The sequence below is a fragment of the Phyllopteryx taeniolatus genome, chromosome 1 (assembly GCF_024500385.1).
Source record: "Phyllopteryx taeniolatus isolate TA_2022b chromosome 1, UOR_Ptae_1.2, whole genome shotgun sequence".
Classification (NCBI taxonomy): Eukaryota; Metazoa; Chordata; class Actinopteri; order Syngnathiformes; family Syngnathidae; genus Phyllopteryx; species Phyllopteryx taeniolatus.
Window position 1 is genome coordinate 19,772,727 of NC_084502.1, and position 16,758 is coordinate 19,789,484.

At 39.9% G+C, this 16,758-nt stretch overlaps 1 protein-coding gene across 4 annotated transcripts in view; it reads left to right on the forward strand.

The window, feature by feature from the left end:
- Positions 1 to 10,334, forward strand: part of LOC133480607 (prickle-like protein 2) — a 41,742-nt gene extending 31,408 nt beyond the window's left edge. For 3 of the 4 annotated variants that reach the window (XM_061778920.1, XM_061778940.1, XM_061778930.1), the window contains exons 3-9: positions 566 to 679; positions 921 to 1,058; positions 1,945 to 2,148; positions 4,114 to 4,300; positions 4,745 to 4,899; positions 6,162 to 6,975; positions 7,062 to 10,334. In XM_061778920.1, the coding sequence (XP_061634904.1) occupies positions 566 to 679; positions 921 to 1,058; positions 1,945 to 2,148; positions 4,114 to 4,300; positions 4,745 to 4,899; positions 6,162 to 6,975; positions 7,062 to 8,005 (2,556 nt within the window). In that variant the 3' untranslated portion in view covers positions 8,006 to 10,334. Of the gene's footprint in view, positions 1 to 134; positions 254 to 565; positions 680 to 920; positions 1,059 to 1,944; positions 2,149 to 4,113; positions 4,301 to 4,744; positions 4,900 to 6,161; positions 6,976 to 7,061 lie in introns of those variants that run through there. The other variant, XM_061778950.1, reaches the window with a different exon arrangement.
- The last annotated feature ends 6,424 nt before the right edge of the window (positions 10,335 to 16,758 follow it).

The following is a 16,758-nucleotide window of genomic DNA, read 5'->3' on the forward strand; positions in this document are numbered from 1 at the left end:
TCATATTTGTTAAACATTTTTTGGGCCTGTCTTGCAGGCAGTGTTGGTTCAATTCCCACTCAGTGACAATATGAATTATTGTCCTTCTGTAAATGTGCCCGGTGATTAAGTAGCGACCAGTCCAGAGTGGATTCAGCTGGGACAGGCTCCAGCTTCCTGCAACCCTGAACAGACTAAGCGGTATAGAAACGGGCGGATGATAGATTAAATACATGGAGTATACTGTATTTAGGCAAGTGCTGAAGGTTATACGGTGAGAAAATTTTAAAGCGCATTTAAATAACCTTAAAACCAACACTTTACTCATGTTAATTCACATTTGTTACCAACTTACATTTCATTAATAGCTTCCTGAATTTTGTGTCAATAGTAGCAGCAGGGGGTTTGTACAAATGTACTTTGACTCCATTTTCTTAATCATCATAGTAAAAATAGCCTAGGCATGAAATGATAATCCAGAAAGTATGCGTATTTAATGAACTTCTTTTGGCCCTTCTTACAATTGTATCATTTAGAACTAATATACATTTCCTGGAAATAATACACAACCTCTTGTCTGTATCAGGTGCATCAATATTACAACTCTTTTCCTGAAGAGAAGGTTCCATACATTAACAGCCCAGGGGAGAAATATCGCATCAAACAACTGCTTCATCAGCTGCCCCCACATGACAATGAGGTAAAGCATTTGCAAGTGTATCAGCAAAATCCTTTGTATTCTATGTAAACGATGTACTGTATTGTTGTCGACATGATGTTGTGTATAGTGTTCCCTTGCAATATCGTGGTCATATTCGTAACTGGGGGGGCTTGTCCCGAACCTAACCCCCGCCATAAACAAGAGATTACTGTAGTCCAAAAGAATTGGGTGGCTTTAATACGTTCGTAGCAGCCACTTATTTTTGAACTGTGTTGTTCAGGTTCGTTATTGTAACTCTTTGGATGAGGAAGAGAAAAGAGAGTTGAAGCTGTTCAGCAACCAGCGCAAGAAGGACAACCTGGGCAGAGGCAACGTGCGTCCTTTCCCCTTAACCATTAATGGGGCCATCTGTGATAAGGTATGAAGACTCAAAAAGGCTTACTATGAACGTGATCTCATTTACTGTACAACAATATACTTCAGGAACAATGTCTTTTTTTCTGTATGCACTCCATTCAAAAATATCTTTGGGCTTGCTTTTTGACCTTTCAATAGATAAGTGAACGTTAGGGATGGGTGATTATTTTTTTTTTCATTCGAAAAGAAAAAGATATTTTTGATCTGATAAGATACTTTTTCTTGCAGTATTATGCATACCGATACCGATGCTGATCATTTCTTTCTTTCTTTTTTTCAGTTCAAATATTATAACACTTGTCGCATGACATTAACTGGACATTTATATCAAAGTAGCATTATAATAACGAATAAAACAAAAAGTAAACGAAACTGTTCAGCTTTTAATAAGCTTTTTAAATAAAGATTTTTATACCTGGCTCAATCAAGTGTTCAGACTCCTGAATGCATAATTGCACTCTTACAAATGCTATAAAGTTTGAAGAAAATGCTTGTGTTGCTGCTGTGTAAAACTGTTGAGTCACACACTTGGCAACTTGCCCTAACTTTCTCAAGTGGTGTTAAATAACGCCACACCACTTCCCCACTCCCCACAACAATTCTGGCAGTGCCGAAGTCCCACAATTGACTTCAAGTCTCAAGTTTTCTTGTCATGTGACACACAGTAATTGAAGTAAGCGATCCAAAACAGTTGAAAGGGACCAGTTCTTATTTGTTGGGTAATACTAAATTTAAGGAAACCAACGCCAAATTAGTATATCGATACGGCCATGATGAAAGTACCAAGAGCCTAAATTCTTGACAAGTATTACATATTCTTATTTTTTTCCTCACTTTTTGTCATGAAGTTGTGTAAACTTTTGCTTCCCCCCTTTCGTCCCTAACAGTGCGGTGGTCCGATAAAGGGAGGCGACATTGTGCTGTTTGCCGCCAGGGCAGTTCATGGAAAATGGTGGCACCCAAATTGCTTTGTCTGCTGCATGTGTGAGGAAATGTTGGTGGATCTCATCTACTTCCACCAGGATGGCAAGCTCTACTGTGGCCGGCATCATGCCGAGAGGCTGAAGCCCCGCTGCTGTGCCTGTGATGAGGTGCGCCTCTCCGGGCCTGGTGCCCTTCGCTGTTGGAAATGGCTGAATGCTCGCAAGCTCAGACACTTGGAACTGGTTGGAACTGGTCTGGTGTGAATAGATGGCACAGTGTTCATGTTCTGTTCAGAAAATCTGCTTGTGTTTTTATGTACCGTATGTGAGGCAAGCAGGCAAGTCACGACAACAAATTGTCGACATCCCTTTTCACTAATTAAAGTCTTGTAATAATAATAACACTCATTTTATACTCAGGGCGGCGAGTGGTTAGCACATTTGCCTCAAGTTCTGAGGGTGGGTTTTTTAATCTGGGCTCCAGTCTTCCTCTGTGGGGATTGCATATTCTCCCTGCGCTTAAGTGGGTTTCCTGCAGGTGCTTCGGTCTTCTTTCATATTCCAAAAACATTCATCTTATTAGGTTCATTAAAGAGTCTAGAATGTGAGTGTGAATGCTTGTTTGTCTATATGAAGAATTCAAATGTCAAATCAGACCTCTCCATTTTTTTGGGGTGAATTAAGTAAAATTTGTTTCTTTATTCCTGGTTTCAGGTTAAAGCTAATAAAAATAATATTTGGGGTGTTCTAAGATATAAATTAAGCAATTATTTAAGAGGCTAATTTAGAAAGAAAATAATGCTTTTATTTAAAATGTCCTTCAAGATGTCTGATACAATTTCAACACAAAACCAGACAACTCCAAGAAAATAATTTTCTTCAAAAACAGAAAAGTCCTGGCCGACTGGTTAGAGCGTCTGCCTCACAGTTCTGAGGACCGGGGTTCAACCCCCCGTCCCCGCCTGTGTGGAGTTTGCATGTTCTCCCCGTGCCTGCGTGGGTTTTCTCCGGGCACTCCGGTTTCCTCCCACATCCCAAAAAACATGCATGGTAGGTTAATTGATGACTCTAAATTGCCCGTAGGTGTGAATGTGAGTGGAATGGTTGTTTGTTTGTATGTGCCCTGCGATTGGCTGCAACCAGTTCTGGGTGTACCGCGTCTCCTGCCCAATGATAGCTCGGACTTCGGGCGAAAGGCGGACTACACCCTGAACTGGTCACCAGTCAGTCGCAGGCACATATAGACACGGACAACCATTCGCACTCACATTCACACCGTCACTGAGTGGGAACTGAACCCACGCTTCCCGCACCAGAGTCAGGCGAGTGTCCCACTACACCATCAGTGACTAACCCTTACCTAAGTAATTATTCAATTTAATTTAATTTAATTTTAACCCTTAATTGTAGTCTTGCTTGGACAGAGTCACTTCGCTTCTTCGTTGCTGCTATCCTCGAGATCTGGTCAACCAACTTGGTTGCGAGCAACATCGGCAGAGGCTTCTGTGGACCTGATCACTAACAGGAATCTCACCGATCAGTTTCATGACATCATATTCCTTGGACTTTTTCACACAATAATCATAAATACACTCACTTTAAAGCACAATTGAAGCTACAATAACAGCGAGTTAACGACAAATAAAAGGCGCAGACATATTTGAAGATGTACGTTAAGAGTGACAAGTTTGTAATGATGGAAATACATAAGGGCTCGGCTTCAATGGTGATGAACATATCTGCAGTAGAAATCTGTATAGCACTTGTCAATTTCTGAAATCAAACCTTTACTGTCGACAGATTGGATTTTTTTGGTTTGGCGGGGTTAGGAAATGCAACATTAAATGGTACTTAAATAAGCAGTCATAGTCTTTTAATCTAAATGGTGCTTGTCTGGTTTTGCATTTTCACTTGTCAGATATGCCCTGTGATTGGCTGGTGACCAGCTGTAGGTGTACCTCGCCTCTCATCTGAAGTTAACAGGGATAGGCACTAGTTGTAGAAAGCATTTACGTATGGATTTTAATTTTTAATTTTTTTTTGTTGTTTAATGTAAAGAAGGAGTGCTAACAACAATGTTTCCCTGGGGTTCCAAATGATATTTGAATAAAATTTAACGTTTTGTTCACGCAGATCATCTTTGCTGATGAGTGCACTGAGGCGGAGGGCAGACACTGGCACATGAAGCACTTCTGCTGCTACGAGTGCGAGACCACCCTCGGGGGCCAGCGTTACATCATGAAGGATGGACAGCCGCACTGCTGCAACTGCTTCGAGTCTCTTTATGCAGAGTACTGTGATGCATGTGGAGAACATATAGGTAAGCAAAATGTGTTTCAAATAACCTGACCTGTTACCAAGACATGATTATTATTTTAAACTCACACCAGAGAAAACCACCAAAAGACATTGATTTCAAGACTGCATGACATAGGCCCTGGACTGCTATACCACAGCTGTGTTGAGGTAGAGTCAGTACAGTGAGCTTTAGATGGTTATGAAGTAGGACCCCATCTTGTATCCAGATGGGATCTGTGAAAGATTATTACTTCATTGAGATCAGCAGCAAAGCTGGAGACATGTATTTGTACTTTGTTATAAGCTGAGAGATCACAGACGTTTCTCTTGTAGAGACACAAAAAAGTCAGATTCATTTGAATAATTACTTAATTTTCATTAACATTCATCGCTGCCATCCTAATTACTATTGTAAGACTTTGAAGCTTGAACTTCTATTGTTATCCGTTGTGTGTTATTACTAAAGGCATTGACCAAGGCCAGATGACATATGATGGACAGCACTGGCACGCGACTGAAGAATGTTTTTGTTGCGCTCATTGCAAACGTTCTCTACTCGGCCGTCCCTTCCTTCCAAAGCAGGGACAGATCTTCTGCTCACGCTCCTGTAGTGCTGGACAGGTAATTATAGTCATTTACAAATTGATACCAGATGACTCCAGTGCAGTGTTTCTCAAACCTTACTGAGCAAGACAATCTTTTAAAATTTCACGGCACCCCACCAAACTTAAATATCACAAAAAGTATATAATTTACTGAAATAATGATGATCTAAATTTTCTCACAAATGTACAAAGCTATCATTCTGTTGTATAAATAGCAATAATTGTATATACAGGTTGTTCTGCCTGATAATATACTGTATGTCTGCATACATACTGTGTATCAGGTGTGCTGCATAAAAATTATCCAATTTCAACCTGAGTATCTGCAACATTTGCACAATCAACATTGTCCCAGATTATCACACTACCCGCTTGAAGTCTCGGCGCCCTTTGCACAATGGTCATTGCACCGGACTATTGCAATATTAGTCTTTCGAACTGCTCTAAGTGCTAGAGGACTCTGCATTTTTTTGCACAATTGTCAAAAAAAAAATAAATTATGTACCGGCATTACAGGAAATAAATAGCAACCCTTTATTGCTCAGTGACTGTTTTTGTCAAAGTCTTTATGTCTCAAAAGTGTTCTCTTTCAATTGATTGTCTGTTGTCGTACTTGAGCGGCTCCAACTACCGGAGACAAATTCCTTGTGTGTTTTTTGGCCATACTTGGCAAATAAAGATGATTCTGATGTCACTGATACCCAGTAGATAGATGAGCAAAGATAACTAATTTGTTGTAAATGGATAATAATTGTCCATCCATTTCCGTCCATTTTCCATACCGCTTATCCTCACTTAGGGTCCCAGGTGTGCTGGAGCCTATCCCAGCTGACTTTGGGCAAGAGACGGGGTACACCCTGAACTGGTCGCCAGCCAATCACAGGGCACATATAAACAAACAACCATTCGCACTCACATTCACACCTTCGGGAAATTTAGAGTCTTCAATTCACCTACCATGCATGTTTTTGGGATGTGGGAGGAAACCGGAGTAGCCGGAGAAAACCCACACAGGCAAGAGGAGAACATGCAAACTCCACACACGTGGGGCTGGATTTGAAGCCGGGTCCTCAGAACTGTGAGGCAGATGTGCCAACCAGTTGTCCACTGTTCCACCGGATAATAATTGTGAAAAATGAAATGTAAAAAAGAATTGAAATTGGATAATTTTCCGCAGCACACCTGATGATTCACACAGCACACTAATGTGGTTGGGAATCACAGCTTTCGAGAGTCAGATTTATTCGCAGTTGCTGATCGTTTTGTTGTTCGAATCAGGATCCAGATGAGTCCGATTCGTCAGACTCTGCATTCCAGAGCGCCCGATCCCGTGAGTCTCGCCACAGCACCAAGATTGGTAAAAAGGAGCGCAGGAATGCTGAGCAGGAGCGAAGGAGTGTTGAGGCCCGCCAATCAGCTCCTCACCCCATGTCTGACCGTCTGTCAGCTGAAATTGATCCACTGACTGTTCAGATGGACCGTTTAAGTGTATCAGCCAGCCAGACCCCGAGCAGAACACCTAACCGCACTCCCAGCCGCACTCCAAGCCGCACTCCAAGTCGCGCTCCGAGCCTTAACCAGGTGTGGATGAGCCGAGATGACCCTTACGTCCCTGCTGCCTTTGAGGGTCCCCAGCGAGAATCTTCTCCCACGCCCCCATCTATTCATCTTTTGGGTCAGTGTAATGCTAGGCAGGGCTACAATCCCAACTCAAATGTGCATCCTCCAGCCCAGAGTCCCGTCAACCCAGGAAAGCGGCCTGATTCCTGGGGAAAAGAACAAGGCAAAGCAAACAGGACACCAATGGCTGCCCTGAGGGGTCACTCCTTTAATGATAACTGGATGCACCATAGCCAGGATGAGTTCCGGCCCAACAAGTTACGCACCCAAATGAGTTTCAACGAAATGTCAAGCCAGAACCAAGGATTTTCTGACAAAAGGAGCGTTAGCCTGCATGGATTCCAGAGAGACGGGAGGCCCCCACTAACCAGAAGAAACCCCATCAATGCCATGAGCTTCAATGAGCCTCTGACTCCAGTGGAACAGACACCTCGTGGCTCCGTGGACTCCCTCACTGTGTCGAATGCTACAGGTAAAGATTTTGCATCTACAGCGAGTGCATTCTGTCATCAGTCCAAATGGTATGTAAATGTGAAATGTGCTTTATCATTTAAACAGGCAAATCTCTGGATGGGGTCAGCAAGCGTCAGGAGAATTTGTCCAGGTTCTCCATGCCTGACCTGAGCAAGGATTCAGGTGTAAACGTGTCAGAAAAGAGCAACATGGGAACGCTTAGCTCTTCAGTCCAGTTCCATAGTACAGAGTCTCTGTCCTCTTCTCGTCCCTTTAACAACAACATGTACACCCCACACAGCGTGGGCTACCCACTGCAGTACTGGGATGGCCCACGGCCACTGGGTTTCGAGAGCAAAGGTCATGTTGGGGTTATGGGAAGCAGTGGCAACTTGCGGATGGCTCCCATGAGTGACAGAATACCCCGCCGACTCATAAACGGGCAGGAACTCTCATCCCAGAATCAACAGCCTCAACCGAGACATCGCAAACACCATCGGGGAAGCGGGCAACACCGCAGCGCGCGCCACCACAAACGCTCCCGTCGTTCTCGCTCTGACAACGCGCTGCACCTGGTAACTGACCGACCTACTCAAATGGTGGAGCTGCCCTACCATCGTGTCCAGGAGGATTACGATCGCCTCCCTTCTGGTCACGCTGCTAGGGAGTTGTTTGGGCCGGAGCCAGGCGGATGCCGACAGCAACCCCATCGGCCGTGTCCCCGCACCACTTCTGATCTCACCCTGCAAAATGCTGGCTGGCAGCCTGTTGGGTTGGGTGGGCCACGCTGGCACGATGGGCACATGCAAGCCGCCGACCCATGGTGCTCCAGCTGCTCCTCTTCCTCTGAATCGGAGGAAAACGAGGGCTACTTCATGGGGGAACCCATCCCTCGGCCCGTGCAGCTGTGCTACATCAACAACGAGGAGCTACGCCATCGCTACAGCCCCTCTGCAATGGGCGGCCACCACGGACCTCTGCACGGACCCATTCATGGCCAGCTCCATGCCCGCCAGAGGAGGAAGAGCAAAAACTGCATCATTTCATAAATTTAGAAATAAATGATGATGCGGGCACAAGTAGGGATGTGAAGGAGATAAAAGACACAGGGGAGGAGACAATAAAAGCAACAGAGAGTGGGTAGCTGAGTGTGAGATAGTGACAGATAACAGTGTGTGCGTGTGTGTGTGTGTGTGTGTGTGTAGGGGTGGACGGAAAGAGACCTATTTTTCATGCTGTGAGGTTACACAACTCGGTAGTGTTTGTGTACACCTACACAGAATGATTTAACAACAAGAGGAAGCTCAGTTGTCTTACACAACACAAAACAAAAAGAATGTTTACAATGTTTGATGCCAAACCTCTGATGGTACCAAGAAGCACTGCTTAATTAGACTACTAAATATGAATGTGGTCAAGGTAAATAAGACGTCTGTGTGTGTCTGTGCTTGTGTCCATGTTCTAGGGAGATTGAACAATGAATTCCTTAACAGGTCAAAAGGGAACTGCAGTGGTGTCACAGCTCACAGGTCTCACAAAGCCTTTGGCATTAAATGTATCAATGTGGACAATGCAGAAGTTGTGTCGGGCAGGCGAAAGCTCCATGCTAGATTCCAAGCTGTCATTGTTTTACCTCACTGGAATCTAAATGCGGCTGGAATATAGTTTTAGCTTGCTAGCCCAGTTAGCACCATGTACAAATAGTCTGTTGAACTTTGTGCTCTGCATAGCCAACTCTCCATGCTTTACCGAGGACAGAGCGCCAGGTGGCCTCTACAAACAGCAGCCCATACTATGGGGTGTCGTTTGTAAAGCTGCTCACGCCAAAAATAACAGCAACATTTTAGCTTCAAAACGTGTTTAAAAAAACTGGTGTGAATTTTCGAGAGTTACTTTCTGCATATTTCTGCATATGTTCTGCAATATTTGTCAATTTAATAGTTAAATCCAAATATTAAATGTGACACCTAAATCTGAAATCTAAATGTTAAATATATATTTAAATGTTATATATATATATATATATATATATATATATATATATATATATATATATATAAATATTAAATCTAAATGGTAAATATATGTATAAATGTTAAATCTATTAATACTGTATAAATCTTACATATCGTACAATATAAATATTCAAACTAAATGTTAAATATAAATCCACCCATCCATTTTCCGTACCACTTATCCTCACTAGGGTCAAATAACAACATAAACACATTTTTCTTTTTAAAGAAAAAAACATCTTATACAGGGAAATTATACAGGGAAATTGAGCCTTGGAAATATATTATATATATAAATAGCACACCCTGAAAAAGTAACACTAAACACGCAAAGTACTCGTCAAATAAAGTTTCCCTAACTGGTTTGTTATTTCAGGTAGTGATCATCTATGTTCAAGGGTCCATTTCCCTGTATAAGATGTTTTTTTTTATGTTATTTGACACGACAAACACACAGCTTTTATTTTGGTACTTCCGTTTCTTGGCTGCGTGGAATTGCATATTAGCTAAATATTTAGTTTGACCTCAAACGTTTATATTTAATAATTCTAATTAAATATATATTTAACATTTACTTTTAATATTTACGTTTAAATGTAAGATTTATATTTAGATATAGATTTAACATTTCAATATAGATTTAACATTTATATATTGATTTAATGTTTATTTTTCAGATTTATATTCAAATTTACATTTAAGATATGTATATATATAAAACATTGCTATTTAAGATTCATATTTAGATATATGTTTAAATATATATTTAATATGTAAATATATATTTAGATTTGAGATTTAGATGTAACATTTAATGTTTGGATTTAACCATAAAGTTGACAAATATTGTTCTAAATGTGCAAAAAAGTAACTCTAGAAAATTTGCACCATTTTTTAAAACACTGTGAAGCTAAATGTAACAAAATGTTGCTGTTATTTTCAGTGTGAGCCGCTTTACAAACGGCACCCCATCGGCCTCTGCTCCTTGACCATTCAGGCACAGTGGCGTCAGGTATGGTCCCGTTTTCTCTTCTGCAACATGCTTTGTTTTTTTGGGAGTAACTTATAGACATGTACAAATAAAGATAATAATCCTAACAATAATGAAATAATAACAAATAATGCAAATAATAATCTTATGGACATTAAAAAGAATACCTATTAAATGTTTATATAGTAATACACATAATTAACGCAATGGATACAGTAATGTAAATGTCATGTATATATGGTCTTAAATATCTCTATATTTTGTAACTACAGAACCATTATTTGTATAATATCATTTAGAGATAGGGATACTTGCATGTCATTTTGTTGTTGTCGCATACTTAAAATAAAGTGTACTTCTATGAACACCCAATGAGCCATATTTTATATTGAAATTGTGTGTGACTCCCCTCGGATGCTCAGGGACGAATTACTAAATCAATAGGATTTTCTGACATCATTTGAAGTCACTGACTAGTCAGACATTGCTCTTAGCATCAGTTACAGTACAATCAGAAAGGCCTATATAATCAAATTGTGTCCCGAATTCAGGACTCTATGCTACACTAACAATTAACCAACACATTTTAGGAAACTGGCTGCTGTTGGTTTATTGGCAGTATAATTTAGTAGTATTCATTTAGTAGTATCTTTGTTCCCCACCTATTTAAAGCGGTACTGCAGTGGTACGTCCTTCCATTTATGTTCAGTTTTGAATTCCACATGCTGTGTTCCACTCTTCAGCATTATAATGCACTTAATGCATTTTAGTAATGCATTTTTGTTTCTTCACCTTAGCTACAGGTACATGAAAGGCGTAAAATGTTATAAAAAGAAATAGAAACGGCTTACAGTATGATGACGTGCAGTTGCACATCAATGGAAACTACAACTTCAATAAAACATATTGTCACTCATTTAGTTTTATTAGCTTTGTAAAGGAAAGAAGAATGTTTCATGTATTATATTTGTGTTTCTTCTTAACTTGACTGTGCAACTCTACCTGATTGGTTAATGGCTTTTCCCACAATTAGCAACTAAATGCGAAAACTACCGTTAACATTACATGCAAGCATTATTGTCGTTTTAACAGATGAATGAAAATCTCCAGGGATTAAAAGCGATATACTTGATCACCTGGAAAAAAGAATCTTAATGCTCACACCAGAAGGATCCATGCGCGGAAGGCAGACAGCATCTTGTGCCCTGTGAGTGAGTCTTTGTCCTCTATAAATGTTTCCATGGCATCCATGCAATGAGTGCAGATTTGCTTGCAGTACCGACTTAACAGGAAGCTTGTGCTGTTGTTGTTTGCAGACAGGTTTTGATCATTCTACTCTTTGTGTGACCAGGCGGCCTCTGTTGCTCTGCAACTGTCAAGAAGTGAAAGGAGGCCAGCTTGCCTACCGAGTGGGTGGAAACACACGGGCACACCATAAAAAGCAAAACACATTTATCCTTTGCACTGGAGTTGGTATTCAAGCATATGTATGTGAGCTTTGTGGTGGGACAAAACAACAATGTTCTCTCACAGTACAATATTGCATGCAATACACTGGCAACAAATATGGATACTGTCCAATGAAACCCAAGCAAGTTCAGATGTTAATATGATGTGGCTCTCAATATTCTCTCCTCAATGCAATGTTTTGAGCAGCGAAAATATATATGTATATGTAAGTATACACACATACATATGCCCAATGTGCTGTGACCCGACTTATGAGTTTTTCAGGATAACAAACCGTTGTTTGCTTGATTTTTGCTTCGACTTGGAGGCAAAAATTTGAGATACGAGGACCGTATGGCTGCAGTGAACTCAACTCAACACAGCTCACTTCACCACAAGCAGCAGTTTAGCAAACATGCTGTCACTATACCATTTGACGTTTTGATTCAAACTATGGCTAAAGTTTTGATGACAATTATTTTAAATTGTAAGTTACCTTAATGCAGTGATTTCCAACCTTTATGGGTCCAAGGCACATATTTTACAATTGAAAAATCTCACGGCACACCAACGAACAAAACTGTCACCAAAAGTGGATACATTAATTACTGTATGCACTTCCTGCTATCTAATAAATCTGTCACTATGCCTCACTGGCATAAATAGATGAACAAAGATACATTATTTCTTGTAAATAAATGATTTTTTGGAGCAATTACATAACATTTTATAATTTCCCACAGCACACCTGAAGAGCGCTCATGGCACACTGCCTTAATGTATGTGGGAGATTGAGTGCAAGAGACAGATGAAAACTAGCCTTCTGGCTAATTCTGGCTTTTTTAACCATGTGTACTTCATGTGTTTTATGAAATTGCATTGTCCCCTTTCAAAAATAAACTGAACTGAACTGAACTGAAGAGACAGGACAACACACACATTTACGCTTTTACTGTTTGTACTATTATTTGACCATGTCATTGTGATACAGAAAGGAAAAGACAGCATTGAATAGCACCCAAGAAAAAGTACAAATGTAAACATAAGATAATCTCCTTCAGGGAAACTATACATGCAGTGCTGTAAGAATGGCAATGCGGTTGAGAACATGGTGAACAAGTGTGGCTCTTATGCGATCAGGAATGCGCATTTGTCCTCGGCCTGTCCTGCTTCTTCTGTTTTGCCTCACTCCTCTTCCTTTACTTTTTCTCTCTGGCTGTTAACCCCGCCCTTATCCTTTCATTGTCAGACATTGTAACATTGTGTTGTGCTCCGGATATACCGTATATACCGTATACTTGCTAGTTGATGGTTCATGAGATGCATCTTTGAGCTATTTGAGAAAACGGATTAATCATTGGTTGCTCCAATGCTTCACGCGTTTTTTTTTTTTTTTGTTAGAGAAAGTCAAGAATTACCTTGCAAAAAAGTCTGATAGAAATGTATGGAAATATGCTTGACATATGGCAACTTGTTTGGCTATTTTGCATGTTAAGACTTGCGCGATGAAATAATGCCTAAATGTTGTGGGGGGTGAGACTATTCACTATACATTATAATATATCCATCCATTATTTTTATTTTATTTCATAATACATTTTGATCAAGATGACATGAGCAATTGTTAATGTCGGAGACCGCAGAGTATTGTACATAATCATTTGCTTGGATGAGGCAACTATCAAGGCATTTGCACTTTGTTAAAAAAAAATGAGAAACTTCTTTTTTTATATGCACAATGTGATCAAATAATGTGAAGATTGAACAAGTAGTTTTGAGAATTTTAATTCTGATCTGAGAAATGTACCAAAGTGACTGAGAAAAACTGTATGGGGTTTTTTTCCGACCTCCATTTGTCATTTTGCACCTTGTGTGATCAATGTCTGAACTGTATGTAATTCTATCTGAAAAATAATGTCAATGTTAGAGTTTCAATTTTGTTTCTTAGGTTTGTTCCTTTTTTCTACCTAAAATCAAGTGGCTCTTTTTATATATGTATTTTATTACATAGTGTGATACTGTGTTTTCACCACCAGCTGAAACTCTTCACTTTCACTTCTTCCATTACACGGATATCGTGATGTACTGTATCATAGATATTCTTCCAATTTTGTGAGGTGGCAAAGCATGGTAAACAAGCAAAATAAGTAACACGTCCAAATAAAAGTGAGCTGCCTCAGGATAAGAAGAACATCCACATCAATATGAAGGCTACAGAAAACAAATGTTCCGTGTCTCCAAGCACTTTCTCAACCCTTTCCTGTCAATCTTCCTGTTTCCGTCTATCTGTTCATAACTATAACTTCTTGCAAATTGTGTTTGGGTGTGACGTACTACCTCATCCATCTCTCTCTGCCTTTCGTGCTCACAGTTGAAGGGATCTTTGGTTTCCTGTTCTGTATTTGCTGCCTTTCTTTCGCTGCTCTCGCTGTGATCTCTCCTTCCCGGCTTTGGTTTGTGGCTCCTTTGAGGAACCTCCAAAAGAAAATGGTACAAAACAGTTTGACGGTTTCAATCAGACAGTTGGCTAGAGAGGGAAAATGATGAGCTGGTAATGACTCAAAGATGATGAAAGTGAGGCACCACATGTCGACTTGCAACAATGCTCCAGTGAATTCTGAGCTTGTTTGATGGCACATTTTGTACAAAACATGTTGAAGAAAAAAATATTCACAGGAGCTTATATCAGAGTGCATTAAGACATATCTCCCCAGAAGGCTGTGGGCCTCAACTCTGAGCAAACATCTATTGAACACAACAGATATTTGGCCTCACTTGCCCCAAAAAGCATGTCACTGACATTTTATCACTGTTTTGTTTTGTGTGGAAAAATTGCAAATTATATTCCCTTGATGATGTTTTTTTCTGCTCAAATGAACTGACATTAAATCGAAAAGTAAACGTATGATAGATTTCTTTTTACAAAAAAAAAAAAAGATTTGTGATGGAGGGTGGTTTGCAATTGTCGCTAATAATGTTTCACCAGTTGATTAGCCTCTCACAAGCCTAACTTGCTCCCAAAAACAAGTATTTCAAGTAAGTGACCAATCATCTTGAGAAGCTGATAACGGAGACATTATAAGGAATTATATATTTTGATTGTTTTTGGACTTCTATGAAATTGTACACAATTGGGCCAACCATTTTCATTGTTGTTGTTTTTCTTATTGACTGAACATATATTACAAGGGCATTATTAGTGTGAAACAGGGAATCTTTCTCTCCATTCATTTTCACCACAAATGAAATAAATAAATAGCAATCAGAGAGAGAGTAGCAGATGGTGACGCTTTTGAACTTCCAATGAGCTGATTGTCCTTGTCTCTGCTGGAGGTGCAGTTGGAAAGAAAAATTCTCTGAGCTGGAAATAAGACAAAACCCAAGGTCGCTATTACACAGTAGTTGATAAAGTATGTACTTTTAAAAAATAGATATTATTTGATGGCTCTTTCTCTATCATACCTGTCTGTGTTTCACTTGTTTCCATGGTATCCACCTAATTAGAAAACTAAGGATGGTTTTGCGATGAAAAGCCAAGCAGGATGCGTTGCTATTTGAGACTGCAGCATTCTTATGCAGGACACAGTAGCGTTATGGCTCACTTTATACAGCCCGCTCGTCTCTCACCCTCTCTCTTATATACAGTACACACATATCAGCGATGAGTCACCATCATCGCTCCATCACTGGTGCACACACACAAAAAACCTGTCCCACACTCACACATGCACAAACACCTCCACAGTGCTGCAGTGTATGCACATAAAGAGCCAGCGTGTAAGAGAGAATGGAAGAAAACATGCGGCTTCAATGCAACATTTTAATGCTGTTTGGTACTACTAGATTTCACAAGTAGAGAGAGTAGTCTTTTTACATTTCAACCCAAATTAATCGACCTATTACTAATTTCCTAATAACATGGACTCTACATTTTTACCAGGAGCTTGGCAATTGTACAATGTTGACATGGGGACAAGGTACTCAGCATTATATAATTCTGCTTTTTTTCTGGAATGTGGCTGCCTGCCAACCACTACAACCTCCAGCAGCTGGGGCGCTCCAAATATTTGTAATAGATTGCGCTCACACTGCCAACCAACAGCCATGCGAAAAATGCCATACAGAAGCTGCACATTATTTCTGGTGCTGAATATGTGTTATTAAATATTTCCATTGATCAAGTGGGTTGAGACATTAAAAAAATTAATCCATTGCTCCATTTAATGTCTTGTTTGGTTATGTATTGTGCAGTAAACAGAATCAGTTTGTTGACTCATTAATAACAGTATGTGGGTCAAGAGGCTATTTTGGTGCTTCATAATGGTTACATCACTTTAACACGTCGTCTTTCTGGGGTTAATGTACTTTTCATCAATTTCAAGTACTATTCTCAACCCTCCCCTTTGTCCTCATTCTAATAACTCTATTACGTCTTAAAATAGCTGAGGTTACAGTCTGTTCTATGTAGTCGCTCATGAAGTTACTAAGTGAATCAACAACACTGCCTACTAGACAAACACATCTGTTTTTGTAAATCATTATATCCATCATTTGCTATCGAGTCGGCTCAATAACAAAGTATGGTAATAAGCTATTTTGGTAAAAGATTTATTTTCTTTTGGGCATAAATTTTAGAGCCCACTGTTTTGGACTATTGCAGGGACTGGCTATGCATTTGGTACCTGGAACTGCTGGAGACTTATACGACTTAATCCACCTTTTAATACAGTCACTTATTGCATTGCAATTGCATTGCAATTCTAATTCATCAAAACAACATGCAACTGTGCCATGGACATCATCTGGAGGAGTTCACAATCAATATTTATCTGATAACATCACAAAAATGGACAACATTTACATAAACTACGCCATACTCACCAGAGATGCTGATTCTCAAATGTGCACAAATCATTGTTTTTGTAGTCGAACTTGGCTTGCTCTGACCAACCAATCAAGGGACAGAAAAATGCTGATGTCATTTAGGGTCAGCTCGCTGGCCTTGGAAAGACACATTTGAAATCTGATTGGTTAAAGAAACTCTCTTTGCTAATACTGTATAGTTCAAATTACATGAGCCAGCACAATTGCACATCCACTGCAGTAGATGGCAGTGGTGCGCTCGTTGCGCTCGCTCTTTTCTATTTCAGGGAAATTGATGCACTTTATTTTCTGTTACAGACTGAAAACAACATTATTAAATGTATTCTTTATTGTAAATTGATCTATATCTTTCGTGTGTACTTTCTTCAATGTTTATAAGGATTAGATTAGATGATCCTTTATATCCAATGTTATATACAGGGTGGGGGCGTCGCAATTTTTTTTCTCCTTCCTGGGGGGCGGG